The 27,154-nt window shown below is 34.8% G+C and overlaps 3 protein-coding genes across 9 annotated transcripts in view; all 3 read left to right on the top strand.

Moving 5' to 3' along the window:
* The window catches only part of LOC125668520 (uncharacterized), a 12,448-nt gene extending 9,176 nt beyond the window's left edge, over positions 1-3,272 (top strand). For all 5 annotated transcript variants that reach the window (XM_048902757.2, XM_056162700.1, XM_056162699.1 and 2 more), the window contains one exon: positions 481-3,272. In XM_048902757.2, coding sequence (XP_048758714.2) covers positions 481-532 — 52 coding nt within the window. In that variant the 3' untranslated portion in view covers positions 533-3,272. The remainder of the gene's footprint in view (positions 1-480) is intronic.
* A 4,566-nt stretch (positions 3,273-7,838) lies between these two features.
* Positions 7,839-11,331, top strand: LOC125670126 (uncharacterized). Of its 2 annotated transcripts, none has more exons than XM_048905108.2 (2): positions 7,839-8,658; positions 9,949-11,331. In XM_048905108.2, the coding sequence occupies exon 2, from the start codon at positions 9,963-9,965 to the stop codon at positions 11,115-11,117; it is 1,155 nt and encodes a 384-aa protein (XP_048761065.2). In that variant the 5' UTR covers positions 7,839-8,658; positions 9,949-9,962; the 3' UTR covers positions 11,118-11,331. The 2 variants fall into 2 exon arrangements, with proteins under 2 accessions (XP_048761065.2, XP_048761064.2); XM_048905107.2 differs by having other exon boundaries at positions 7,839-9,691.
* An 8,856-nt stretch (positions 11,332-20,187) lies between these two features.
* The window catches only part of LOC125668748 (phosphatidylinositol-glycan-specific phospholipase D-like), a 30,801-nt gene continuing 23,834 nt past the window's right edge, over positions 20,188-27,154 (top strand). For both annotated transcript variants that reach the window (XM_048903133.2, XM_048903132.2), the window contains exons 1-3: positions 20,188-20,332; positions 21,959-22,005; positions 23,507-23,585. In XM_048903133.2, the coding sequence (XP_048759090.2) occupies positions 20,218-20,332; positions 21,959-22,005; positions 23,507-23,585 (241 nt within the window). In that variant the 5' untranslated portion in view covers positions 20,188-20,217. The remainder of the gene's footprint in view (positions 20,333-21,958; positions 22,006-23,506; positions 23,586-27,154) is intronic.

Raw genomic sequence — 27,154 nt, 5'->3', positions numbered from 1 at the left:
GTAGCCTCAATATCTCAGGTAACAGGCCTCTGTAGCCTCAATATATCGGGTAACAGGCCTTTGTAGCCTCAATATCTCAGGTAACAGGCCTCTGTAGCCTCAATATCTCAGGTAATAGGCCTCTGTAGCCTCAATATCTCTGGTAACAGGCCTCTGTAGCCTCAATATCTCAGGTAACAGGTCTCTGTATCCACTGTGTCTGATATTAATTCTGTACTAGACTGTAAATAATTACAAAATGTCATTTATTTCCTCTATGAAAGAAAAATAACTAAAATTTTTGAATATATCGAATTTTTGTGATAATGAACTGTTTTTTGCTGGCCCTGGAGGTTCGTTAAAACTGTGTTTTACTGTGTAATGAATTTTTGTTGTAATGAACTGTTTTTCGCTGGCTCTGGAGGTTCACTATAACAGTATTTTACTGTATATACCTATAGAATTACTTACTTATTGTGCACTTCTACGGTTTATTTTCAGCACACCTCACACCGATCCGTTTGAACGACTACAGGATCACATGGAGGAGTGATGGTTCTTTCTTGCCAAACAGTGCTCTAGTGTACAAAGTCCCACTTCAAAGAGTGCATGTACAGCGGATAATCCACATGTACAGCGGATAATCCACATGTATAGCAGATAATCCACATGTACAGCGGATAATCCACATGCAGCACCACAATTTGTTGAGGTGCAGATGACATATCCAATACTAATTCAGTCTTTCACGAAAATGAATATTGTGCTCATTATGTAATTCTTGCTTTATTCGTGGTGTAGTATTGTCTGTCTGTCCATCTGTAATTTTGACATTTATACCTATATATTATGATTAATGGTGCCATCACAGAAGACAGGCTCTCTGTTTTATGCCCCTGCTATGCTATGGCTGGTGCATATAATGTTTCTCTTTTCCGTCATAATTCAGTTTCCATTCATTATCTCTATTACTGATGTGCATATTCAACTGATATTTAGTATACAGATGGTCAGGAGAATAGCCAGATCAAGTTTTTAATTGGTTTTGGATTGAGATTGAGTAATTTTTTTTCACAAAGTTATGCCCCTTAGACATAGACAATTTCAAATAATGCAGTTTCCTCTCATTATCTCAGTCATAAATGGACATTTTGAATCAAAATTTAGGATATAGATATATCGTGACAATACGCAGGTCAAGTAATTTTGTGGTTGTGGTAGATAATTGTTGGCAAAGTTGTGGACATTAGACTTTAAAAATTTCAAACAATTTACAGTTTCATCAAATTGAAATTTGTGATATAGATATTAATCCAAATTTGTCATCACTTCACTTGAGTAAAACAGTAATATAAAGTTGGTTGTTGCCGAAGGGGATGGGGGTGGATTTATTTCCAGCAGAGGCATTTGTATCACTTGGACACAATCTTTTGATATACCCACAGATATCAAGCATTTTTGTTGTACATGTATTGATTATTGCAAAATGGCGTACTTTTTACAGAATTAATGCCCCTGGGTTATGAAAAAATTTTGAATTTCATAGTTTTACTGATTTCCCCCCCCCCCCCCCCCCCCCCCCCCCCCCCCCCCCCCATGCTAGCAGATATGAAATGAATTTTGAGTTTGTAGTTGTATTTTTATGAGTTATTTTTCAGCTCTCTAAGTTCCACCGTAATTTAGCCTTTTTTAAACTGTATGCAGATACATGTATTTAACTGCATCAAATTTCCACTGTGTTCAGATGTGATGTGTGGACTGGTTGTTAGAACCCATGAACTTTAAAAATATCATCGAATATTCGCAGTTGGCTGATTTTGAATTACAGATCAAGTCTTGAGTTTTGTTCCAGTTAAGCTTAGCAGTAATGTAATGTCCATTGGAAATTGAATAGAATTTAGTGAGACATCTTGACTTCTGTTCTAATTGACTTAATTCTTGTCCCATTGATGTATCTATTTTATAGTTCAGGTTTCACAGAAATGTATGCATATATTTTATAATATTTACATTTCCCATGTTTTTGCTTTGTTATCTCTACAAATTGTAATGATGGCCATATCCTCATGAATGCATTGCAGTTGTAAACAATCTGCGTATGAATACAAAAAAAATGAGTATTTCTATTGTAACCGCTGGAAATTCCAACAGAAATGAAGGTATAAAAAAAAAACTTTTTTTGAAAATACACGAGGGTATGCACCGCAACAATTCATGTCTGTATACTTTTGATACAGTGCTGATTGACTTCATTAAGTACACCAGCGAGAAGTGTCGCAGTTCATACCCACGTGTGTTTTCAAAAATGAAATTTCATTTCTTAAATATACCTTTCAACTTTAAATTTTAAATCACTGAATATATTTTAAACTTTGATTTTACTAAGAAAATTTAGATGAATGGTTTTCATCTAGTCAAGCATCTGACTTTATACTGTATCTTAATATAAAGGGTCCTCCTTTTTTCTTTTTTTCTTTTTTGTTACAGGTATACATAATCAGCAATATTTTCTTCTTGCATCATATTGATTGCGGTTCTATGTACCTGATGAAATGGCAATCAGCCAAAAAGGTTTACTCTGGTATCTATTCATCACAGCCTATTTCATCACTTTAGAATAAATAGGAACCCAATCTCTTTTCATGCAGTCAGCTGGTTTTAATAATTTTTTACGTTTACCCGTCCTTCATGCTGTTAAGTACTCCGAGATGTACAAGAATTTCACAAAGTTGTGTGGCATAATATTTTCAAACTTAGATATGATACATTTTATCCTTCATTTGTGTTGACAACATTTCTGATACATGGTCGTGGGTTTTTTTGTATGATGAATGAATAACCCTCACTTGATGGGACAGTTTTACCTACAACACTGGCCATGTCATTTGGTACAATATTACAGAGTCACTAATCTTCAAGTTTTCACTGCACCGAATGATATTCATTGCATCATTTTATAAATTGTGGTAACAAATACGCTTACTATTAAATAAAATGCTTGTCGATGTAGGTCACCTATAGAGACACATAACAAAATACATTCCATATTACTTCTACACAGGCACCATCTTCAGCACAGCAGAATTAATTATTTTGTATCGTGTTTTTTGGTAATTATATAGAATTTTTTAATTGGCTTTTGAAATCAAACAATACAGGTGTATGTACTTGTTTGTATTTCTCATTGTTGATGTTCGTGTGTAACACTAAATATTACATGATGTATTTATTATTGGTTCTATAGTAATGGGTAGTTTAGTGATGTTAGTGTATAAATAAAATAATGAAATTATTCTTCTTTGTATGTTTTAACACAAATTCCACAAAAATTTTGTCAGTGGGGCTACTAACTGCTACTGAGGACTGGATTTACAGTAGTTTTATATATACCCCTACTGTCACGGAAAATTTCAACAGATATTTGCATAAGACATGAATCTACACTATATATGGATGCATGTAATATTAATTTGACGTGGTTTCATTGGAGTTCTCAAAGAGGAGAAGACTATGTGTGTGGGCACACCCTGGGAAAAGTACTATGTTAAGTATAACTACAGGGACAATTTAACAAGAGGCCCATGGGCCACATTGGTCACCTTGGCCCATATTTAAAGATTTTCCCTACACTGGTTCTTGAGAAGAACATTTTTAAAGATTTTTATGCCCCCTTTCAAAGAAGAGGGGCATATTGATTTGCAACTGTCGGTTGGTCGGTAGACCAGATGTCCGCTCAAATATCTTGAGAACCATTCACTTCATCTTAATGATATTTCTCATGTGGGTTGGTTACGAATAGAAGAGAACCGCTATTGATTTTCAGGTCAAGGGTCAATCTACTCTGGATGTAGGAAGACATTGTCCGCTCAATATCTTGAGAACCCCTTGCTTGACAGACATCAAACTTGGTACACTGGTACATCCTAAGGAGTAGATGACCCCAAAAGGTTTTAAGGTCACATGGTCAAGGGTCAAATTGGACATGGGAATATACTGATCACTCAATGTCTAGAGGGCCCTCTGCTTGACAGACGTCAAACGTGATACACTGGTACATCTTCAGGAGTAGATGGCCCCTATTGATTTTGAAGTCACCTGATCAAAGGTCAAGGGTTAAACTGGACATAGTAATATATTGTTTCCTATATTTTAAGAATCGTTTGCATGATTGACACCAAACTTGGTACACTGGTACAGCATAAGGAGTAGATGACCCCTATTGATTTTTAGGTGATATGGTCAATCCACTCTAGCCATACCAAGATATTGTCTGCTCAATGTTTTGAAATGGTTTGGCACCACTATTATTTAATGATGCATGTGTATAACCCTTTTTACTTTTGCCCCATGGGGGGGGGGGGGGCATACATCTTTTACAAACATTTCTTGTATGTAAAACTTTTATCCCCTATAGTGGCCCCATCCTACCCCTAGGAGCCATGATTTGAACAAACTTGAATTCACACTATGTCAGAAAGCTTTCATGTAAATCTCGGCTTTTCTTGCCTAGTGGTTCTTAAGAAGAATATTTTTTAAAAGATTTGCCCTATATGTTTGTATGTAAAACTTTGATCCCCTATTGTGGCTCCATCCTACCCCCAGGGGTCATGATGTTTACAAACTTCAATTTGCACTATGTCAGGAAGCTTTCGTGTAAATTTCAGCTCTTCGGACCCAGTGGTTCTTGAGAAGAAGATTTTTAAATGACCCCACCTTATTTTTGTGATTATCTCCCCTTTAAAGGAGCATGGTCCTTCATTTGAACAAACTTGAAAGCCCTTCATTCAAGAATGCTTTTTGCCAAGTTTGGTTGAAATTGGCTCAGTGGTTCTGAAGAAGAAGTCGAAAATGTAAAAAGTTTACAGACAGACGACGACGAACAACAGGCGATCAGAAAAGCTCACTTGAGCTTTCAGATCGTGTGGGCTAAAAAGTTTATCTAATACCCTCTTCCAAAAATTGAAGAAAAAAATGGATTTGATAGAAAATAACAGTAAGGACATGTCCCCACACCACTTGTCCCCACTAATTTAATAATTCTATCTAAATCTTTCTCATTCTGTGGGTCACGTGGAGACCTTGCTCACCGTAGACCATGGTGAAACAATTCAATAACGCACGGGTTCTAGATTTTTGAAGCGATCGGTCGCTTTATTTTTCTCAAAAACAACATAAATGAGAGTTTTCTACAGTATTTCCTTTAACATGTTTGGGCTCACAAAGTATACATTATGAAAATATTTATTCCAGTTTATTAGATAAATGATCATATACCATTAGATAAAGGGTATATAGTCTATGTTGCTTATTACAGCCCATTTGTTGGGAAAATAATAATTATTAAGAAAAATAAAGAAGGAGGAGTGCATTTTCCTTAATGTTGATGGGGTGCTTACTTTTGAGAAGCAATAACAATGAAAATAGCATGTCAACATATATATTTCTCAATGTCTATCTATTACTGGAATGTAAATCTATCTCGTAAAAGCAATTTTTTTCATGATTGAGTCCATTTAAGGCCGAGTATAGATCTACCTTAAGGCCGAGTATAGATCTACCTTAAGAAACACAATATGCCCATACTTTGAATGAAAGTAGTGACTTTTCTCAACCACTCGTGTTTAATATCGAGTACCTACGAAAATTCGCACGGATGTTTGCTTCGTGAGCTGAATTCAAGGTTTGAAACAATTTGAGAAAGAACCATGATAATCTGTCACAAGAATATAAAAAGACATTCAATTTCTTACTAAACTGGGATTCGTAATAGTCTTTATTTTGACGAAATGCTTGAAAATGAAAATAACGCAGGGTGAAAAGATGGAAGATGTAGCGTTACTAAGGTGAAAAGATATCAAAGATTGTCATATTGATTAATATCATTTAGTAAATTCACAACTTTTAAATTTTTCTGTCACATATTATATTCTGATTTAAGGAATGAATCTATTTTTCTTTTCGCAGCACATGATACATAAGTTTCCCTTCCATTATAAGATATAAATAATTGCTACAAATGAGATGAATTGTTGGTACGTGTATGATGTACAGGTACATCTTCTAGAGGATGTCAAGGTGCGATGTTTTTTTCCTTAATCTCAGCCATACTTTAATCAGACAGAAATCCAATATACAATAACTTCTAGGAGCTTGGCTGTACTGTAATTTCCACGGAACAATAGTACTACAACTTCCAAACCACGACCGTAAAAATCAAACTTCTTGCTGGTTCTTGCTGCTCATGGAGATCTACAAACCAGTGAGGATAATGCATAAGAATCCAATTAAAATCGATTAATTCATAAATTATTTCTTATTCCTTCGTCCGGCATTACACGGGGTCACTTTAATATTGATTGCTTAGTTTCAACTGATAGCAATTTACCTGGTAATCAAAATCAGGATTTCGTGAACTATATACAATACACCGAAAGAGGTCTGCCTTACACTTAACGCATTAAATCGATTTCACCCAGTTGTAATTCGTTAAAAATCTTTCTTGCTATTATAGAATTGTATATAGCTTATTATTATTATTATTAATCCATTAAAAAAATTCACCCACAAAGGATGAAGGCGAATTAAGCAAACATTAAACAGGGACGAAATTTCCTAGGCACACAATATCTTCATCAATCACATATCACATAATGAATATTTACAATCGCTATTGATGTCAACTAAATTGTAGAAGAATTTGAAGGAGCGACTCGTCATCAGCCGTGTTTCTTATCACTCTCAAATGAATTAAAGATATCATTAATTCAACTGAAGAGAGCAATAATTGAATTAATGCGCGCATTAAATCAAATACTGCTCTCATCAAATGAAATAATGCGCGCATCAATTCAATTATTGCTCTCATCAATTGATTTAATGCGCGCATTATATCAATTATTGCTCTCTTCAATTGAATTGTAGCGCGCATCAATTCAATTGTTGATATCATCAATTCATTTAAAGAGATCATTAATTCAATTAAAGCGCGCATCAATTCAGCTGAAGAATTAATGCTATCATAAATTCAATTAATGCGCGCAATAATTCAGAATTGAAGATATCATTAATTATTTGAAGAGATCTTTAATTCAATTGTTGCGCGTATCAAATGAATTGATGATATCTTCCAATAATTGAAGATATCTTCAATTACTTGAGTTTATGTTAATTTGGCGCTCCATAAACATAACGTATTTCAAAACTGGACGAATCGTTATCTGACATTAAATATTAATGAATTGTCGGGGGAGAATTTAGAACAGATAAAATTTATTTTTTCAATGGACCTGGACGAAATTGACACGGGAAGTCCTCTTATATTTTCAGACTAACTATATAATGTCGTAAGATCGGTAAAGTTGGCCACTAGTAACCAGCTACTAGTAACTGGCTACTTAAAAAAAGAAAAGTTGGCTACTAGTAGCCAGCTACTTGAATCAGGAAAAGTTAGCTACTAGTAGCCAGTTACTAGTAGCCAACTACTAAAAATAAGAAAAGTTAGCTACTCGTAGCCAGCTACTACAAAATATAAAAGTTATAATTACTGATAGACAGCTACCAGATAAAGGTTAATGAGTTTGAAAATTATTATCTATCAGATTTATTTCTAAAGAGGACGAGGAGTCGTATGAAATTTCATGCTCAATTATCCCCAATTACATAACGTTGCAATGCAAAATACGAATAAACTTTTTCAACTGAGTGTTTACTTTAAAAATGATACGGATTGAATTCAGACCTTCATTCATTTGATATCCCATCCATTTTGAGATATCTGCTACTTTTACAATTTGATTCGAGTTACCCTGAAATTTCAACATTTGTGTGAATACCGTAAGAAACTTTGTGTTTGTATTAGATATCTGACGAATTTACGACTATACATATGGCAAGAAGTGATAGGGGGTGTTTTGATATGCCACGAATTTTCGATATCGCTCTTGAGGAAATCAACTTACTACTTATACATTTTGATTATCGGTACAATGAAATTTCAAGATCTGTGTGAATACATTAATGAACTCTGTGTTTATATTATATATATTTAACTAACTTTCAACGATACGTATGGCGAGTATTGATCTTGGGTATCGTGATATGTCATGAATTTTCTTTATCTGGTAGCTGTCTATCAGTAATTATAACTTTTATATTTTGTAGTAGCTGGCTACGAGTAGCTAACTTTTTTTTACTTTTAGTAGTTGGCTACTAGTAACTGGCTACTAGTAGCTAACTTTTCCTGATTCAAGTAGCTGGCTACTAGTAGCCAACTTTTCTTTTTTTAAGGAGTCAGTTACTAGTAGCTGGTTACTAGTAGCCAACTTTACCGATCTAATGTCGTAACTCTTTCTCCGGTGGAAGATTAACTACATAATATCGTAACTCTTTCTCCGGTGGAAGATTAACTATACATAATGTCGTAACTCTTTCTCCGGTGGAAGACTATTTATATAGTGTCGTAACTCTTTCTCCTAATTTGAGCTGGGGTGTTTTTTGGGTTTTTTGTTGTTGTTTTTTTTAGTTTTTTCAAAAATGAGCCTCTCTCGACTTTCGTAATCTTTGAACGGTCAATTTTAAAGACCACGTGATCTCTGGGAATGTTACGGTATTAGGGATAGATACTCCCCAATGTGGATGTGCTTGCCCCATGAGGACAGTATCGAAGTACTATGTAGTATAGTAAGTACTGTGTAGGACAGTGAGTACTGTGTAGGACAATAAGTACTGTGTTTTCGGGATGGTCAAGCATGAACAGGTTTTTCCGCTGATGTGTCCATAAACTTGACAACTTCCTGCTTTTATTTTTACCAGTCTTCCGAGAGGAAATACTAGTACTTCGTGTTATAAAAAGTTTATTTCTTCCTGATCAGCTTCATTAGCATAAACAGGTGCCCCTTGATAACGGTATTTCGGTTTGTCATGACTATACAACATCTAAGATTTTGACAGGAATAGATATAAATAATTTACACATATTTTCTTTAATCGGGCTATCCCTTGGGACCCGCTGACAAATAACGTGTACAAGATTTACGAGCCCGCAGAGAAATGGCGTTCTTTTGCCACGGTTTACCTAGATTTTACAGGTTTTATAAATCAATGTCGTGAAAACTTTGTCAAAACAGTTTGATTGATACTATAAAATTTCCTTTTTTGGCACCACGGATAAGAAAATCTTTTAACAGTTCTGTCTTTCAATAGAGTTCTTTTTTCAAGCTGTCTAGAACTTCTCTGTATACATGTAAATGGCTATATATGGATTATCTTTGAAAGCTTTCCTTCTGAATGATAACCCTTTTACCAACAAAACTAACAGCATAAAGGCTCCTTTCTCTGTGGCCTTTTTAACGCTTCTTTTAAATAACTTGTTTGCGTATAGAATTTCGTCGGATAATCAAAATATGACTTTTAACGTGAAAAGATCACGGTAACTTTGTATAAACTAAACTGGTGTTGCGTTAAGTAAGATAGACCTCCCTTCTAAAGCTGTATACATAGTATGAATTATTAACTTTCATTTTAAGAGATTCATAGAGATAGACCGACTTCTAGAAAGGAACGGGGCGGTCATATAGTTATTGACTTGATAGACACAGTTTTAATCAAGTCATATTTAAACAGCGAGTAGCGACTACCGGGGAATCGAGATCAAAGTTAAGAGCTGATGGCCTGTGGCATTAATTCATGGAATAAACAAAAACTTGCCAAGGTGGTATGTAAATAAGCAAAACTCGATAAGAGTCGGTTCAGATTGGATATCGATATATACGTGTTAAGTTATTTATTGATTTGAATGACCGACATTTGTCTGTTGCTAACATTTTACCAATGACAGATTAGCCTTTCTGATTTTAGAAGAATTCTTTATGTTTAAATGGAGAGCAGATAATGTAAAAGTCGCTTTTAAAACGATTGATTTTCAGAGGGGTTGCGCATTTGATACTTAATCAAAGTTTTTTTTCTTCACAGTTCGAGAAGATAGAATGATAGCAGAAAATACATCAATTATGGAAGAAAAGTTCAATTTTGAATCGAAAGTGCGCGACAGGCGGCTAACGGATATACGCCGAGGACAGCGGTACTTGCGCCGAATCGACAATTTAGCAGCGACCCAATGGAAATCAAACGAGCCCAGATTAGGACATGTTCGACGAACAAACTATGTCACCATAAGGCCCATCACGGATTCTGTTCACTCAAAAGCTCAAAATGAAAGGTTAATGAGGGAAGGTTTTAATGGCGACTTCCTTTCATCCACACCAAAACAACGCGTTCAGTCGGAGAGAGCGCTCTCTGATTTTAGAAAAGATGCTACCATTTCTGGAAATTTTGAAGACAGTCAATTTCATCGCTCCAGTCCAAGATCGAAATTGAGTTTTCCGGATTATATGGTTTCTCCTGGAGGCAAAAAGAGGTTCTTAGAACCCATACAGAGGGATCTGTATAATCCGTATGGATCAAACTATAGTCCGTTGGACGAGAAAACGGAGTTAACGCACAAGGACATGGAACCTAGATATGAACCAATCCGATTTCGTGAAACCAATCCAAGAGTTGTGAAACCTCTCCCTAAGAAATACCCTCCGATGAGTCGCATTGCATCGGAGGATAAGGATCGATCTTTGAGATACGATACAAACTTTCGGTCGACCAGGAACGGTGTTTTGAACGTAATTCATCCGCCTGAAACTTTTCCAGATCCTGTCAGAACAAACACGTTAGATCGCATACCTAACTTAACGGACATTAAAAACGAGAAAACTTTCGTATTAATGCGCCGCCTCAACCATTTCATAAACCCAAACAAGAAAGAAAAATCTAGTCTGGGGTCTAGCGAGGAGGACCTACCGCCTTCCAAATCCCCCTGTGTCTCGGATATTTCTGATGATGTTCCTTCGGAATACCAAAATATTACAGATAAAGCCAGAGGTCCTCAAAAAACTATGTTCTTTCCTGACAACGAGTTGTCAGAGAAGCCCATCTATCCCATGTATCACAAAAATTTGTATCATCCGAGAGTCAAGAAAAAGATAGTGTCCTTCGGTGATTCTCTGGCGGAACTGAACAAAAGACCGATGGACTTGTTCCGAAAATGTCGGATTTGGGCAAGCACGTGTTCGCAATACTCGTCGTGTTGATTTCAAGTCTTGTATAACAGTCAGATACTGTGAATGTTTTGGAATACGGATTGTACTATGTTGTCTGTGATATTTCAGTTTTAGTCTGTGATTGACAGGGAGATCTTGTTGAATATATTATTTACACGGTGCAGTTAGTATAGTTGAAGTTGCATGATCTACGCCAAATATTTGTTCCAGTACAATTTATACATTACATTGATGTTAGACATAACGTTGTTTTGTTTTGGTTTTTGGTCAGGAAGAGTTGGGACCACAGCAGGTGCGATCTTTTATTCGATGTAACCATGGTTACATTGACATCCCCACTTCCCGTTACCAAAAGGGTTTAGCTAGCCCCAGTAATTAGAACCAGTTGTTCAAGACTTGAATATATATATATATATAAAGTACTATAATCCAACAACACTCAACATCCGAAGTATCGGACCTAATAGTAGATACGAGGTTAAATAAAAAAGGATATCAAAAGCACTAAAAATGACCAACGACACGAACAACAGTGAATTGTGAATATTCTATCGTCCTGTTGTTCGTGTCGTTGGTCATTTTTAGTGATATATGTATATATATATACACACACAAGTTAGTAGTCGATTGAGAGAGATACATGTATATAATGTACAATGTATATAATGAGAGAGATACATGTATATAATGTACAATGTATATAATGTACAATGTATATAATGTACAATGTATATAATGTTTGATACTGTACTTTATTCTTTTTAGCTCACCTGAACCGAACGCTCATATGAGCTTTTTTTGATCACCCTTTGTCTGCCCGTCTGTCTGTGAACTTTTTACATTTTCGACTTCTTCTCAAGAACCACTGGTCCAATTTCAACCAAACTTGGCAAAAAGTATCCTTGGGTGAAGGATATTCTAATTTGTTCAAATAAAGGACATCGCCTTTTTTCAAGGGGTGGGTGGATGGGTGTAATAGCGAAGTAGCAAAAATACACTGAGAAATTTGAAAAATCTTCTCCAGAACTAGCTGGCCAATTTCAACCAAACTTTTCACAAAACATCCCTAAGCGAAGGGAATTCAAGTTTGTTCATATGAAGGGCCATGCTCTCATCAAAGGGGAATGCAAAAATGGGGTAGTGCCATTTAAAAATCTTCTTAAGAACCACTAAGCCAGAAAAGTTGAAATCTATATGAAAGCTTCCTGACAGTACAACCCCGGGTTAGGGTTGGGCCACAATAGGGGATCAAATTTTTACATGCGAATACATGTCTATTGGGGAAATCATTAAAAATCTTCTTCTCAAGAACCGCTGGGCCAGAAAAGCTGAAATTTATATGAAAACTTCCTGGCATAGTACAGATTCAACTTTGTTATAATCATGGCCACCGGGTATAGAGTCGGGGCCACAATAGGGGATCCAAGTTTTGTATGCAGATATATATAGGAAATATCTTTAAAAATATACACAATGATGTTTGATCATTTGACCTTGGGGCACAGGGGAACGGTTAGATACAGAGAGATATTTATATATAGATTGAGAACAAAATGGACAAGAAGCCCCTGTGCTTGGAGTTTGACATGCTTTAAGAAAAACCTGTTCGTTATCTTCACCTTTCACCTATTTAATATCTTCTGCACTATTAAAGGTAGGTATAATCGTATTTCATATTTTGATTATAAATTCTTTTGGCAAGACCTTGTTAAACTTTGGTGTTGACCTTGAACAACGGCAGGGCTATGATGGCTCAGGTGAGTGATGTGGTCCATGGGCCTCTTGTTTTCATGTCGGTATAGTGCAGACAATAGAAAGTTCGGGTCTAGTAATGATATATTTTACATGCATTTAAAAAGAAAAGTTCACAATGTACTGAAATTGTGTAATCTGATTTATGGAAACAATCCAATCTGATAAACATTTTAAGAAGACAGAAAAGTTGACAGGTTGTGTAACCAATGATTTGTTGAACTATCGAAGGTCAGAATAATTCGACATAATACAAGTACGTTATGCAGGGTATATGAACTGGACGAGGCACCAGAGACTGGAGGAATAGCTTCCGAAGTTCACAGACACAATGAAATTACTACAAATGTGGCATACAGTACATGTATTTAATGGTGATTCTTTGCTGTAGTTCAATATTTATAATAACCCATACCTACGTCCCAAAAAATACCACCACCCCCCCCCAAAAAAAAACCAACAAACCCGGCAATCTTTGTATGGAGAGTTATTAGATGCATAAAATCTACATCTCTTTTATTAAGTAAAAAATGTCTACATTGTTTGTAGTGAGAGGGTATATAAAGAACGAAAGCATGAATTTATTTAGTTCGCCGATTACAACGAAATTAACCCATTATTCCATTATATATATAACAAAACTTAGACTTCTTTAATGTATTCAATGTATAACGATCATGTTTCATGTCTAGTAAATGGATGGTGGAATTTTTTTTATCATGGTATCATTTTGAAGGTTCATCAAACTAAAATAATCCACAATAGGAATTTTCAAAATATTGATTGCTGCTTGATTTATTTTACCTAGAATTTTACAGTGAAGTATATGGGAAGAGCATGCTTTACTGAAACATTTTAAAAACCTATTATATTTTCATACAAACCTCTTGGTGAAAAGTTACTTTGTCTTTACGAAAATATGAAATAAAATCAATCATTTACCGCACACATTTTAAAAAAGATTAGATTTTTTTAATTATTATTTTTTTTTTTTGCCAAGGGTGAATAACTCTTTTAAAAAAGTCTCAAGTGCAAAAAGGTCAGCTTTTAATCGTTTACCAGTCATGTCAATTTGATCTACCTCAGCTTCGTCATTATCTAACAATAAACATTTACTTTGAGTGAAATCATTCAATATTGTTCATTATACTTTTGTTGAACGTTGAATACCTTTTATTCAACCATACACATTTGGTGCAAATCCTCTAATTAGTAAGCCGCCGCGGATGTTAAACAAGATACAATCAATCAATCTAATTACTCTAAATTCTGACAAAACTCCTTCCTTATGTGTATTATAGTAAGAAACTGCTTAAGTTAAAAGGAGTTTCGGTCCCCCTACGCCACAACGTGTTCACCATCTCCCCTCCCCCTGCGCCACACGGGGTTTCAGTCAAATACTTGGCATATCATTATTTTGTGCTGGTTTCTTCAGACGAATTTTGAGTTCCCATTCAAAAGAAACGTTTCTGATCGAAATAAATTGGGACTTTATGCAGTTGGAATGAATATTTCTTATCAAATACACCGAAAAATATACCCGGAACCCGGTGCCTACCCTACTTGGATATTGTCGAAGTGTTTGAGTATTTCCAAAGAGTTCTAGACTCCCCAATTGCTAGTGCTAGCTTGTCATTAACCATTGTCTTGAATGATAGTACTCTGATAACGTCTGATAAATACTAGGTATTCATTTCACTGCATTGCACGAAAAAGCCATAAAAGCCTACTTGAAAACTACACAAGCAATTCTTATCTATAAATCCTGCATGGTGTAAAAACCTCAATGCATGTTTATAATCATACCATTAAGCGGAAATCTTTTAATACTCTTGGTGCACGATTTAGAATTGGATTAGATAACATTTACAGTAAACCACTTCTCCAAATTCTGTCAATTTCTGATGGGGTTGATAGAAATGCTGTACTTTCCGAATAGTGGGCGGATCCCCAGCTGTACTCTAGCGTCCTGCAAGAATTCTTTCATTCTGGTATCAGTTAAAAAAAAAAAAGGAAGACACAATTTACCTAGTAAAGACTGTATTTGCTGTTTCAAATTGTGAAAACAACATCTCTTGGCTTGATTCGATAAACATAATCTGCATCTTCATTTAGATAATTGCAGAAAATGCTGTCAAAACTGTCAATTTCTCTCTGGCGTGTAGGGCAGCAACGAAGTCTTTCCATCTCTGTCTGTCGGTTGCCTTCTTTTGCAGAGTTCCCCAGGTTTGATGGTAATATTTCATCTCTGCTTCTGCTGTTCGTCTCCATGTTATCTCATAGGCCTTCCTCTCTTTCGTTTCTCCTCAGGTGTTCAAAACAGGGCTGTTCTTGAGATGTTATCTTGGTCTTTACGAAGGGCATGACCTATCCATTTCCATCGTCTCTTTGTTATGATCATGGCCATGTCTTCTTGTTGACATCTGTTGAGAAGGTCTTCATTTGATACCTTCTGTGGGGTACTGACTAAAACCCGGTCTCGGTCCCGGTCTTCGGTCTCGGTCCCGTGACTAAAATCCGGTCTTCGGTCCCGGTCCCAGATACTTTTATTCAATAAAAACAGAATATATCAGGATATTTGAGCCCCATTTCTCAATAACTTAGGTATGACATCTCATGCCTGCATTCTGATAGTAAATTGATCATATTATTTTCTTCTTTTGTAAAATAATATGTGAAAACTCCGGGACCGGTGGGACCGAGAAATAAAAACAGTGCTAAAAGCCGGTCCCGGTCTCGACATTTTTCCTCAATAGCCGCTTTAATCTACCTTTTCATAAAAAATATAAGGACGTGATACTCAATGGCATCCCTTTGTATACATATATTTATTGTGTGTATAGGTTTTTTATTCCAATATTGTTTATACATGTATTTATGTCAGAATCGAACTCAACTACATGTACATGTACGTGACATTTTGTCCCAAATGATCGCGTTACACTACCTTTTCATTAGAAGATAAGGATGTAGAAGGAAAAGAATATATATGTACTTATCCTGGTGTATTTGTTTGTAATTTACAGTTAGTTTATTTGTTCATTTATTTTATTTCTTCTATTCCTGTCAAAATCAGTTTTCAAAGATTCATGTTTGGTATTCCGAACCCGATCTCTTTATATGGGTATAGTTGTATATAACCAATAAATAATAACTATAAAATATTTTTTCCTTTCTTATTTCATACTTAGTTTTCTTTTTTTCCAGTTGTGGTTCTTTTAGATACAATGCTTTTAAAAAGGTCCACCTAATATATTCATAGTATCTATAAAAGTGTGTCATACATAGAGCACATGCTCACCAAAAATTCTCAGATTCTGTATACTTATACAGAAGATACCCTCTGACTTTAGATAATCTTCAAATACTCTATGGTATGTTTTACTGTAATATTATGTGGTAACTATATTTATTGTGAATAGTTATATACGTATATGTGCAAACATATATGTATTAATTATGCTGCACAAAAACTGTTGGTTTCCTGTTTTCAAAATATCTTATATTTCAAAGTGCATAAATTTGACATAAACTGATAAATTTACAAACAATGAAATCTACATTTATAAATATGCAAGACATACATGTAAATTTATTTAAGAAATAAATTTCAGTTTTGAAAATACAAATAGGCCTACTGTTAGCGCTTCATGAAAAGTATGCCTGCGTGAAGCATTTTATACCCTCGTGTATTTTTACTAACCATTCAAGAGTTATGGCTAAAGCTAAAGATTTTCAAAAGTAGGTCAAATTTGAAAAGTGAAGAATTGCATGTAAAGAAAGGTCTTGTCACAAGGAGTACACATGTGAAATATGAAAACCCTATCAACATGCATTCAAAAGTTATGCCGAAGGTTCAAGTTTTTGCTGACAAACAGACGGATGGACCAAAAACTATATAAATGCGCCCCAAATATCCGATTACGGGGGTATAACATTTGCTTTTCAAAAGCATCATTCTTGTATTCAGAATCTTTCTGGAAAGGGGCGGGGGAGGGGTTGTTGATTCGTTTCACTATCAACAACAATTATTCATCATGTTTCAATAATCATAATAAAATTTAAGAACAATATTTGGGTTGTTTTTTCTCCATTTCACTAGTGAACATAATTTTTTAAAGTACTTCATACATCGTACATTCTGGACTCATATCTTGCACGTATTATTCTAATATTTACATAGAGGCTTTTCTTCCCTGATTAAAACAACTAATATAACATCATAATTTAACAAATTAATGCGATTCTCACGATACACTCGTAAATGAGAGAGAGAGAGAGAGAGAGAGAGAGAGAGAGAGAGAGAGAGAGAGAGAGAGAGAGAATACATGTACATATACAGAGACCCGGTTCGGAATACACCAACATTGAATTTGAAAATTTTATCAATCGTGTGGTCAGGTGTTTGACCTAAATGAAATATAAAAAAGACTTTGTAAATACTACATCCAACAGTAAATTACAAACAAATACACCAGGATAAGTACATATATATCATTTCTCTTCCACACCCTTATCTTTTTATGAAAATGTATTGTAACGCGTTTATTTGGGAGAGAAAAATCACGTAGTTGAGTTCGATTTTGACATTAAAAAGGAAAATTGGAATAAAACACAAACATACAATAAATCAGAAACATACATGTGCATACAAAGGAATGTCATTGAATATAACACTCTTATCTTTTTCTCATAAAAAAGTAGATTAAAGCGGCTATTTAGAAAAATAAAAAAAACATCGAGACCGGGACCGGCTTTTAGCACTGTTTTTACTTCTCGGTCCCACCGGTCCCGGAGTTTTCACATATTATTTTACGAAAGACGACAATAATATTATCAATCAACTATCAGAATGCATATGTCATATCTAAATTAACGAGAAATTGGGGCTAAAGTATTCTGATGTATTCTGTTTTTATCGAATAAAAAAATCTGGGACCGGGACCGAAGACCGGGTTTTAGTCACGGGACCGAGACCGAAGACCGGGACCGAGACCGGGTTTTAGTCAGTACCCTTCTGGGGCCAGAAGATTCTGAAGATCCTCCTCAGACTCTTTTTTGAAAAGCTTGACACATATTGTAAAATAAAACACTTGTCGAAAGCAGTATTTATTAATTTTAAAAAATCTCCATCATATCTAACGAAGAATTTCTAATTTCATCTCATAATCAGACAGGAAACCCAGGTGAGACAGAGGTGGGGAATAATTTGTATTATCTCACTTTCACCGCAGAAGAGCTATTATTGGCTATTGAACAAGTAGGATTAAATTGTTGCTAATTTACAGGAAATATTAAGAGGCGGTGCTCTATAGGATATGCAAGTTTCGGCAGTTGCTAAGTTCTTGATATGGCCACAGTGATGTGTTTTGATACATGTATGTGATTAACAAAGCAGAAGTGGATTGATATTTGTTCTGTAACATCGATTCTTGCTGCTTTTTGTAGACTTCATATGCATATCACTTGCTTTGCAGTGGCGGATCTAGAGGGGAGTTACAGGGGTTGCACCCCCCCCCGGTTGAATTTTTGAAAAGTCATTTTTTGCCATTAGGAGTCTTTCCCTTTCTTGGGCGGAAAAGGTACAAACTTATGGCACACTATTTTACATTTATTCCTCTTTAAAGATGTCTCATGAATATTTAAAAAAGTTATAAGACATCTTCTAAAGTTTTTGAGATATCTTATATCCTTTAAAGATATCTTACAAAAGAAATGAGATATCTTATATATTTTTTCTTTATAAGATATCCCATTAAATATATGAGATATCTTATATGATGTATAAGATATCTCATAACTTTATGAGATATCTTATAACTTTTATAAGTTACTTTATAAAAGAAAGTTAGTGAGATGTCTCATATATTTTATCACATATCTTATAAAGTTTATGAGATATCTTATATATTTTATGGCATAACTTATATTATAAACTGTAAATTATGTGAGATATCTTATGAAATATATGAAATATCTTTATCAACCTTCTTTATATATGATATCTTATAAAAGTAATAAGATATCCTATAAAAGTTATAAGATATCTTATAAAAGTTATGAGATATCTTATAAAAATTCATTTATGAGATACCTCATAGAATATATAAGATATCTTATAAAGTTTATGAGATATCTTATAAAACATATTCATATGTATGTTTAATAAGATATTTCATAAACTTTATAATTTATCTTATTATATGTTTCTTAAGATATCTTATAAAAATAAATCTATGGGATATCTTCGATTTTGTCATAAGATATCTCATAAATTTTATAAGATATCTTGTTTAATATACAAGATATCTTATAAAGTTTAGAAGATATCTTATATAGTTTTATTAGATATCTTTATAGTTATTAAAAATAAAAAGATATCTCATGAATTATATAAGATATATTTATAGAGGAATGACTATAAATATGGCGTGCAATACAAATTTAGGTGACAACCATCAATCGATAGATCGAGGTATTTGTTTTATTTTATTGTGCTCACAATAATTATTTCAGAGAGATCTTCTATTCAATATATCCACAATTGATCATCTATATAATTAGAGATATCTTCTATTCAATATATCCACAATTGAATTAACGGTCTCTTTAATTGAAGTGTTGCTCACTAACAGAATATATGCACGCATTAATTCCTTATAAAAATATATAATAATTGTAAATAATTTAAGATATCTTCAATTGCATCAAATCATTTATACCGTGCTCCAAATTAAATTTTACGAGCAATAATTTCACCACATTCACATTGATGTGCGCAATAATTAAATTGATGATATCTTCAAATAGTTATAAGATATCTTCGTATTATTTGAGTTGATGTTGATTTGGCGTTCCATACACGTTTACTATAAAGCAATTAATGAAGTACAGCAGACAGCCCTCCATGTATAGCTAGATGTTCCATATCCTGAATATATTCAGAGAACCGCAGCACTTATTACTTTGAACATCCCAGAGAGAGAGAGAGAGAGAGAGAGAGAGAGAGAGAGAGAGAGAGGGGAGAGAGAGAGAGAGAGAGAGAGAGAGAGAGAGAGAGAGAGAGAGAGAGAGAGAGAGTGTGTGTGTGTGTGTGTGTGTGTGTTATGCCTTAGGCAGATTACATCATTTCATTTAGCATTCAGTTTGTATTTTAGTTTTCTCATTATTAGTACTATTTTATTTGGGGGTGGGGGGTAGGGAAAGTTCGATTAAGACAAAGCAGTTTTTTTTATTCAGAGGAATCAACACATAGTTGACAAAATTATTCACAAATTCTAATGCGAGTTAAAATGTTTCATGGTTTTTGCAGCGTCATCTCTCTAGGTAAAATATGATCGGGCTCGGTAAACTGTAGGTTTTGTCATGTGATTTCAAAATGTCGGCACAGAATGTTTTACAAATATTTCTCTGTTTTCAAAGTTTTCTGATATTTTTATCAGTGACAAATCATTTTACACATGGATGTGGTGTGATAACTCATACCATAATAGGTATTATGTAGTACCGTGCCCTCTGGTATACTTCAATGACCCCAGGAAGTTGTTTTCCATGAAAAAGTTGTCAATTACTTATAAACATATAACAGACAGATTTACTCCCACTCTCAGACTCTCAAGCAACATGCATACACTCTCATTCTCCATCTTATTGAACTCAAATTATGCAAAATTCAGTCTTCGTGCGCACACTTTGAAAAACTGAAATTTTCTCCCTCTGGACACCGTATTTGTGCGACTCGGTTCAAAGCAGCTGCATCAGCTTTAGATAGAATGTTCTATCGCTAAAATGATAATGTCCTACGGACCCGATTTAACGATAGAATGCGTCCTATATACCTGCAATGTAGCAAAATGAAAATTGAACACTGCATGTTTCGGTAAAATTATGTAACACATCACTCATATGCATTTGGAAAGTTATCTTAACGACCCACTTGGGCTGTTCTTATTTGCAAATTAGGTAAGCGTTCGTTTTTGGAAAACAGCATGCAGCAGGGTGTTCCGATGACAGTTTCCGGTAAAATGGCAGTCAGTTCGAATCAAGAAAAGTGACATTTCAAAGTGTTGAGTTTACAATATTATTATACGATTTTTTACAGTGTTAAGGACTTACAAATTACCAATGAGGTTACTTGTATATAAATTTAACTTTAAATGTACGCGTTTATTCTTTGATAAGTTTAAAATCGTTTTGGAGCGATTCCGCAATTTTCTGCTACATTACGGGTATATGGGAGGTATTCTAACTGTAGTGAGGGCCTGTCCCGAGACACAGTTAGATTATTCTAACTACATCAGCTTCACCTCGCTGATTTATGTGTCGCAAAGAGTTTTAACCCCAAATCATTTGTTTTCTATCTCGCAATCGCTACCCCTTTTATAAGTTGATGGCGATCGCTCATCAGATAGAAATATTGATATATATATACTTGTTGTAATTTATATCTTGCATGGTGTCATCGTCGGATACCCACGGGTGATCTCGTTTTTTATAAATCACCCGCGGGCAAACTCGCCGAAATATCGTCGTAAAATATGCTAATTTGTTAATTATAGACAATCAATCAGAAAGTTGGAACTCTTCAATTTTGAAAATATGTTTTATTAGTTTGCTGTTTATGCTAAATATATTGAATAAATGTGCAAATTTTGTTTTAAAACGATTAATTTAAAAGACAAGTCGTACAAGTCACTTACATCAAATACCAGTCAAAATTATATGGGAGTACCTTTCTCAAACTGCGAAATGCACCGATGAGTGGATTCATTTGCAATTGGTGTGTTAAGTACGGAAAAGTTTTTTGTCATTGCCGAACGTACATATGTAACATAAACTTTGATTTGTTGATTTGCCATCGTGACTCTGTGCAGCAGCCAATCAAATGATCCGCGCATATTAATTACACACGATGATTTTTCGGCGAGTTTGCCCACGAGTGATGAGTAATAGAAGAGATCACCCATGGGTATACGACAATGATCTAGTGTATATCTTTGTAATATGAATAAAAATTTATGCAATGACAGCAATATTTGGGATGAAATAAACATGAAATGATACTGAATTCCTCTGCAGGTCGATGCATATTTCATTGTTATTAATTGTTTTTATTTCAGTGGAAAGAGCGAAATACAGCTTTCAGGAAAGTTCTCGATACAGAAAGGTACGATTGAACTACTAAAACATATTTTGATTCACTAATTTGAGGGATCTGAGCATCATGGGGGAACATTTTGTTTTGTCTGTTAATTTGTTGATGTGACACTGCCAAGTGACTAGAATAATTGTTTGGATTTTCTTCCTGATGAAATAGATAAATTTTAAAAGACATTTTGATATCCATGTTAACCATTCTGTTCAATGAATACCATATGGTACTGCGCTGTTCGTTGATTTGTTGTACCAAACCATTAATTCTGTTCATTAGATTGTCAGCACATACAGTCCCCGAAACATTCTACTTTACAATTTTTCTGTTCGTTCACTTCATGTGCACTCTCTGTTCACAGTTTTGTGTTCACCATGCGCTAACTGTGCATTCACCATCTGCTCACCCTGTGTTCGTCATTTGTTAGTCTTTGCATCGTAGCAGTGTGATTTGAAACATTGAAATATAATCATATTAACATGAAATACAAAATGTCAGAATTATCAACTGTGAAAATTCAAAGAAAACTGCAGACCAATCACAAATTTGTTACATTGAGACAAGGCATCTTGAATTTCATAAACTGGTTTGAAACGGGGACCTATACCATCCTTGTTGTTTGTTTAATGCATCTATCTTGACTCCTTGTGGGGATGTTTGTTAATTACATGTAACCCAAATGACGGAGCTCGTAAATGTTGAAGCCATGCACTTACATCTGTAAATTCTGGATGTCATTACAGTGCTAATTACTTTTCCTTTTCACATACATTGTATATACACAATGTACTAGTGCATTGAAAAATTAAATACCATGTATCATTTGTCAAAATGTAATAGTATACTGAGATGACGCCCCAGTATTTATGATTTATCATGAAAAGGTAAAACTGTGAGAAGTCTTGATAGATTGACCTGTGATATGTCTGGATAGATTGACCTGTGATATGTCTGGATAGATTGACCTGTGAGAAGCCTTGATAGATTGACCTGTGAGAAACCTTGATAGATTGACCTGTGAGAAGTCTGATAGATTGACCTGTGATAAGCCTTGATAAATTGACCTGTGAGAAGCCTTGATAGATTGACCTGTGAGAAGTTTTGATAGATTGACCTGTGAGAAGTTTTGATAAACTGACCTGTGAAAAGCCTTGATAGATTGACCTGTGAAAAGCCTTGATAGATTGACCTGTGATAAGCCTTGATATATTGACCAGTGAAAAGCCTTGATAGATTGACCTGTGATAAGTTTTGATAGATTGACATGTGAGAAGACTTGATAGATTGACCTGTGAGAAGCCTTGATAGATTGACCTGTAAAAAGCCTTGATAGATGACCAGTGAAAAGCCTTGATAGATTGACCTGTGAGAAGTCTTGATAGATTGACCTGTGAGAAGCCTTGATAGACTGACCTGTGAGAAGTCTTGATAGATTGACCTGTGATAAGCCTTGATAGATTGATTCAACAGAAAGAATCTTTCAAACTACAAAATGTACATTTAAATACTTCTTTAGCTTATGGAGATTCATCAAGATGCATTTTATGGAGGAGCCCCCTATCCAGACTCTTTCTATGATGACATTTGTTTCAAAGGTAATCTATGTTTTTACAGTACAGTAAAACATGCGTATAATGAACGCGTTTATAACAAATTCTCGCTTATTGCAAAGTGGTATAAATAGCAAAACAAAAAAACAAAAACAAAAAAGACTATTGGATATAGCAAAGTTTGGTTATAATGAATTGTTTTTGCTGGCTCTGGAGGTTCACTATAACCATGTTTTACTGTATTTCTGATAAATTCTTTGTACTAAATACTTCTCTGATGATAAATTACATTACTATGTCTGTATGTACTAGGTATATATCATGATGTTATGTCTGTATATATATTAGGTATATATCATGGTGTTATGTCTGTATATATATTAAGTATATTACATCACTATGTCTGTATGTACTAGGTATATATCATGGTGTTATGTCTGTATATATATTAAGTATATTACATTATTATACCCCCCGAACGAAGTTCTGGGGGGTATATAGGAATCACTCTGTCTGTCTCTCTGTCTGTCTGTCTGTGCAGATTCGTGTCCGGGCCATAACTTCTTTGTTCTTTGACTTAGGCATACCATATTTGGCACACAGGTAGATCACCATAAGACGATGTGTCAAGTACCTTCATGACCTCTATATGACCTTGACCCTTGACCTCAAGGTCAAAATTAAAGGTTTTTTACAATGGATTCGTGTCCGGGTCATAACTTCTTTGTTCTTTGACATAGGCATACCATATTTGACACATGAGTGTATCACCATGAGACGATGTGTCATGTACCTTCATGACCTCCATATGACCTTGACCCTTGACCTCAAGGTCAAAATTAAAGGTTTTTTTTACAATGGATTCGTGTCCGGGCCATAACTTCTTTGTTCTTTGACATAGGCATACCATATTTGACACATGAATGTATCACCATGAGACGATGTGTCATGTACCTTCATGACCTCCATATGACCTTGACCTCAAGGTCAAAATTAAAGGTTTTATAATGGATTCGTGTCCGGGCGATAACTTCTTTGTTCTTTGACATAGGCATACCATATTTGACACATGAGTGTATCACCATGAGACGATGTGTCATGTACCTTCATGACCTCCATATGACCTTGACCTCAAGGTCAAAAGCAAAGGTTTTTACAATGGATTCGTGTCCGGGCCATAACTTCTTTGTTCTTTGACATAGGCATACCATATTTGACACATGAGTGTATCACCATGAGACGATGTGTCAAGTACCTTCATGACCTCTATATGACCTTGATCCTTGACCTCAAGGTCAAAATTAAAGTTTTTTTTTACAATGGATTCGTGTCCAGGCCATAACTTCTTTGTTCTTTGACATAGGCATACCATATTTGACACATGAGTGTATCACCATGAGACGATGTGTCATGTACATTCATGACCTCTTTATGACCTTGACCTTTGATATCAAGGTCAAAATTATAGGTTTATGCCATGGATTTGTGTTCGGACTATATCTTCCATTTTCTTCTACAAATGCATTGCATACCATATTTTTACACTCAGGAAAAAGGTAATTTATACCTATTAACAACACCCTTTGGGAGATTGGGGTAAGTGGGGGGTATTCTTAGTGAGCATTGCTCACAGTACATCTTGTTATGTCTGTATATATATTAGGTATATATCATGGTGTTATGTCTATATATATATTAAGTATATTACATTACTATGTCTGTATGTACTAGGTATATATCATGATGTTATGTCTGTATATATATTAGGTATATATCATGGTGTTATATCTGTATATATGTTAAGTATATTACATCACTATGTCTGTATGTACTAGGTATATATCATGGTGTTATGTCTGTATATATATTAAGTATATTACATTACTGTGTCTGTATATATATTAGGTATATATCATGGTGTTATATCTGTATATATATTAAGTATATTACATCACTATGTCTGTATGTACTAGGTATATATCATGGTGTTATGTCTGTATATATATTATCGCAATTCACCTTTGAATTAGAACGCTTTGACCGATATAGCATTGTGTTGTGTGACGACACAATTGAATCTGTTCGTAGTACAAATGCGAAATGCAACAGAAACTCTCATTGGTCCATATGTATAAGTCCGCCCCAATTCCCTTATACGGGAGTAGTCGGCATTTGGAAACATGACGGCCAGAAGGAAACAAACTTCAAAGGAAGAAAGAGAAAAAGTTGTATTCTTGTGTTGTTGTCTCATAAATTTAATATCAATAAATTCCTAACATATTTTCCTACTATACCTGTGTCCAAACATACCTTCAAATATTTATTAAAGCCCCATACGACCCAAAAACTCAATGCTTTTGATGATTTTGTTCGTTGACGTAGCCATGTTAGGTAGCCAGTCAATTCGAATCCCGGTTCATTTCCATACTCGCACAATAATGTCTAGATGTGAAGTAATATTCCACAAATATTTTAGCTAAATATTTTAGATAATATAGCATCCATTAAATGATAATTATTCAAATAGTTAAACTCACGGCAATGCGGCTTTCATTAGTCTGGGCCGGTCTCCATCTCTGCCACAAGAGTGTTAAGGACCATAATGGGCTTATGTAGCATTTTCGTTAATCAAGAGCTTATTTTACCTTTACAAACACTATATTTTTTTAATTTCTATTAATTATTCGTGTTGATAATAAATGAAGATCGAATACATAACTTACAACCAATTTTATGAAAAGATACCAATTATAGCAAGAGTTCGAATTGACCGGCTACCTAACATGGCTACGTCAACCAACAAAATCATTTGAAGCTGCGAGTTTTCGGGTTGTGTGTGGATTTAATGAATATTTGAAAGTATGTTTGGACACAAGTATAGTAGGAAAATATGTTAAGATTTTTTTATATTGAATTTATGAGACAGCAACACAAGAATACACCGATATCAGGCCTCAACCGTGCGCAGCTTTTTGTGCCCCGTAAATCGAAGGTTTTTATAAAAGGTGGATCTATAGCTCTCTGTCACAATATTTTTTCAGAGAGCTACAGTTCTCCAGCTAGTAATTCTAGTTCGTCCATCTTATCTGATCACCTGAATCTGCTCGAGAAAGTGGGCGGGCTGTAATCGGCCAATGAAAACTCTTGTTGTATTACATCGGGTTTCTAGACGTTCCGTCCCATAATCAATCCGTCCCTTAGTCGATTCGTCCCATTACCGATCCGTCCCTAGACTATCCGTCCCCTAGTTAATACATCCCCTAGTCAATCCGGCCCAGAAAAAATCATATTTTTTCCAAGTATTATTTACAGTACTAAATTGGTTTAATTTATCTGCATATTTCATCTTCATGGTTTGTGTGCCGCTGACATCTTCTGTCATCAGGTAGTCATCCTTTAATATGCTCTATGGTATTTATGGCTTGATTGCAGACTAATAAGACTTTATCACACGTAATGTATATTAATCTTCTTGAGACTGTTTATTGTAACAAATGTCTCTTCTTTTAAAAGCAAGAAAAACATAATTTGCCAAAACATTTAAGGTATGTGTTCCTCCATATTGAAATAAGCTTTCAGTATTTCCCAAAAATAAACAAGAGATGTTTTGATAT

Source organism: Ostrea edulis, chromosome 4 (genome assembly GCF_947568905.1).
Source record: "Ostrea edulis chromosome 4, xbOstEdul1.1, whole genome shotgun sequence".
Lineage (NCBI taxonomy): Eukaryota > Metazoa > Mollusca > Bivalvia > Ostreida > Ostreidae > Ostrea > Ostrea edulis.
The sequence above is the reverse complement of the archived record's forward strand: the minus strand, read 5'-3'. Positions and strand labels throughout refer to the sequence as shown.

What these genes read in the sequence shown, in the direction of transcription:
- LOC125670126 (XM_048905108.2), top strand. Translation starts at nt 9,963, where the DNA reads ATGATAGCAGAAAATACATCAATTATGGAAGAAAAGTTCAATTTTGAA.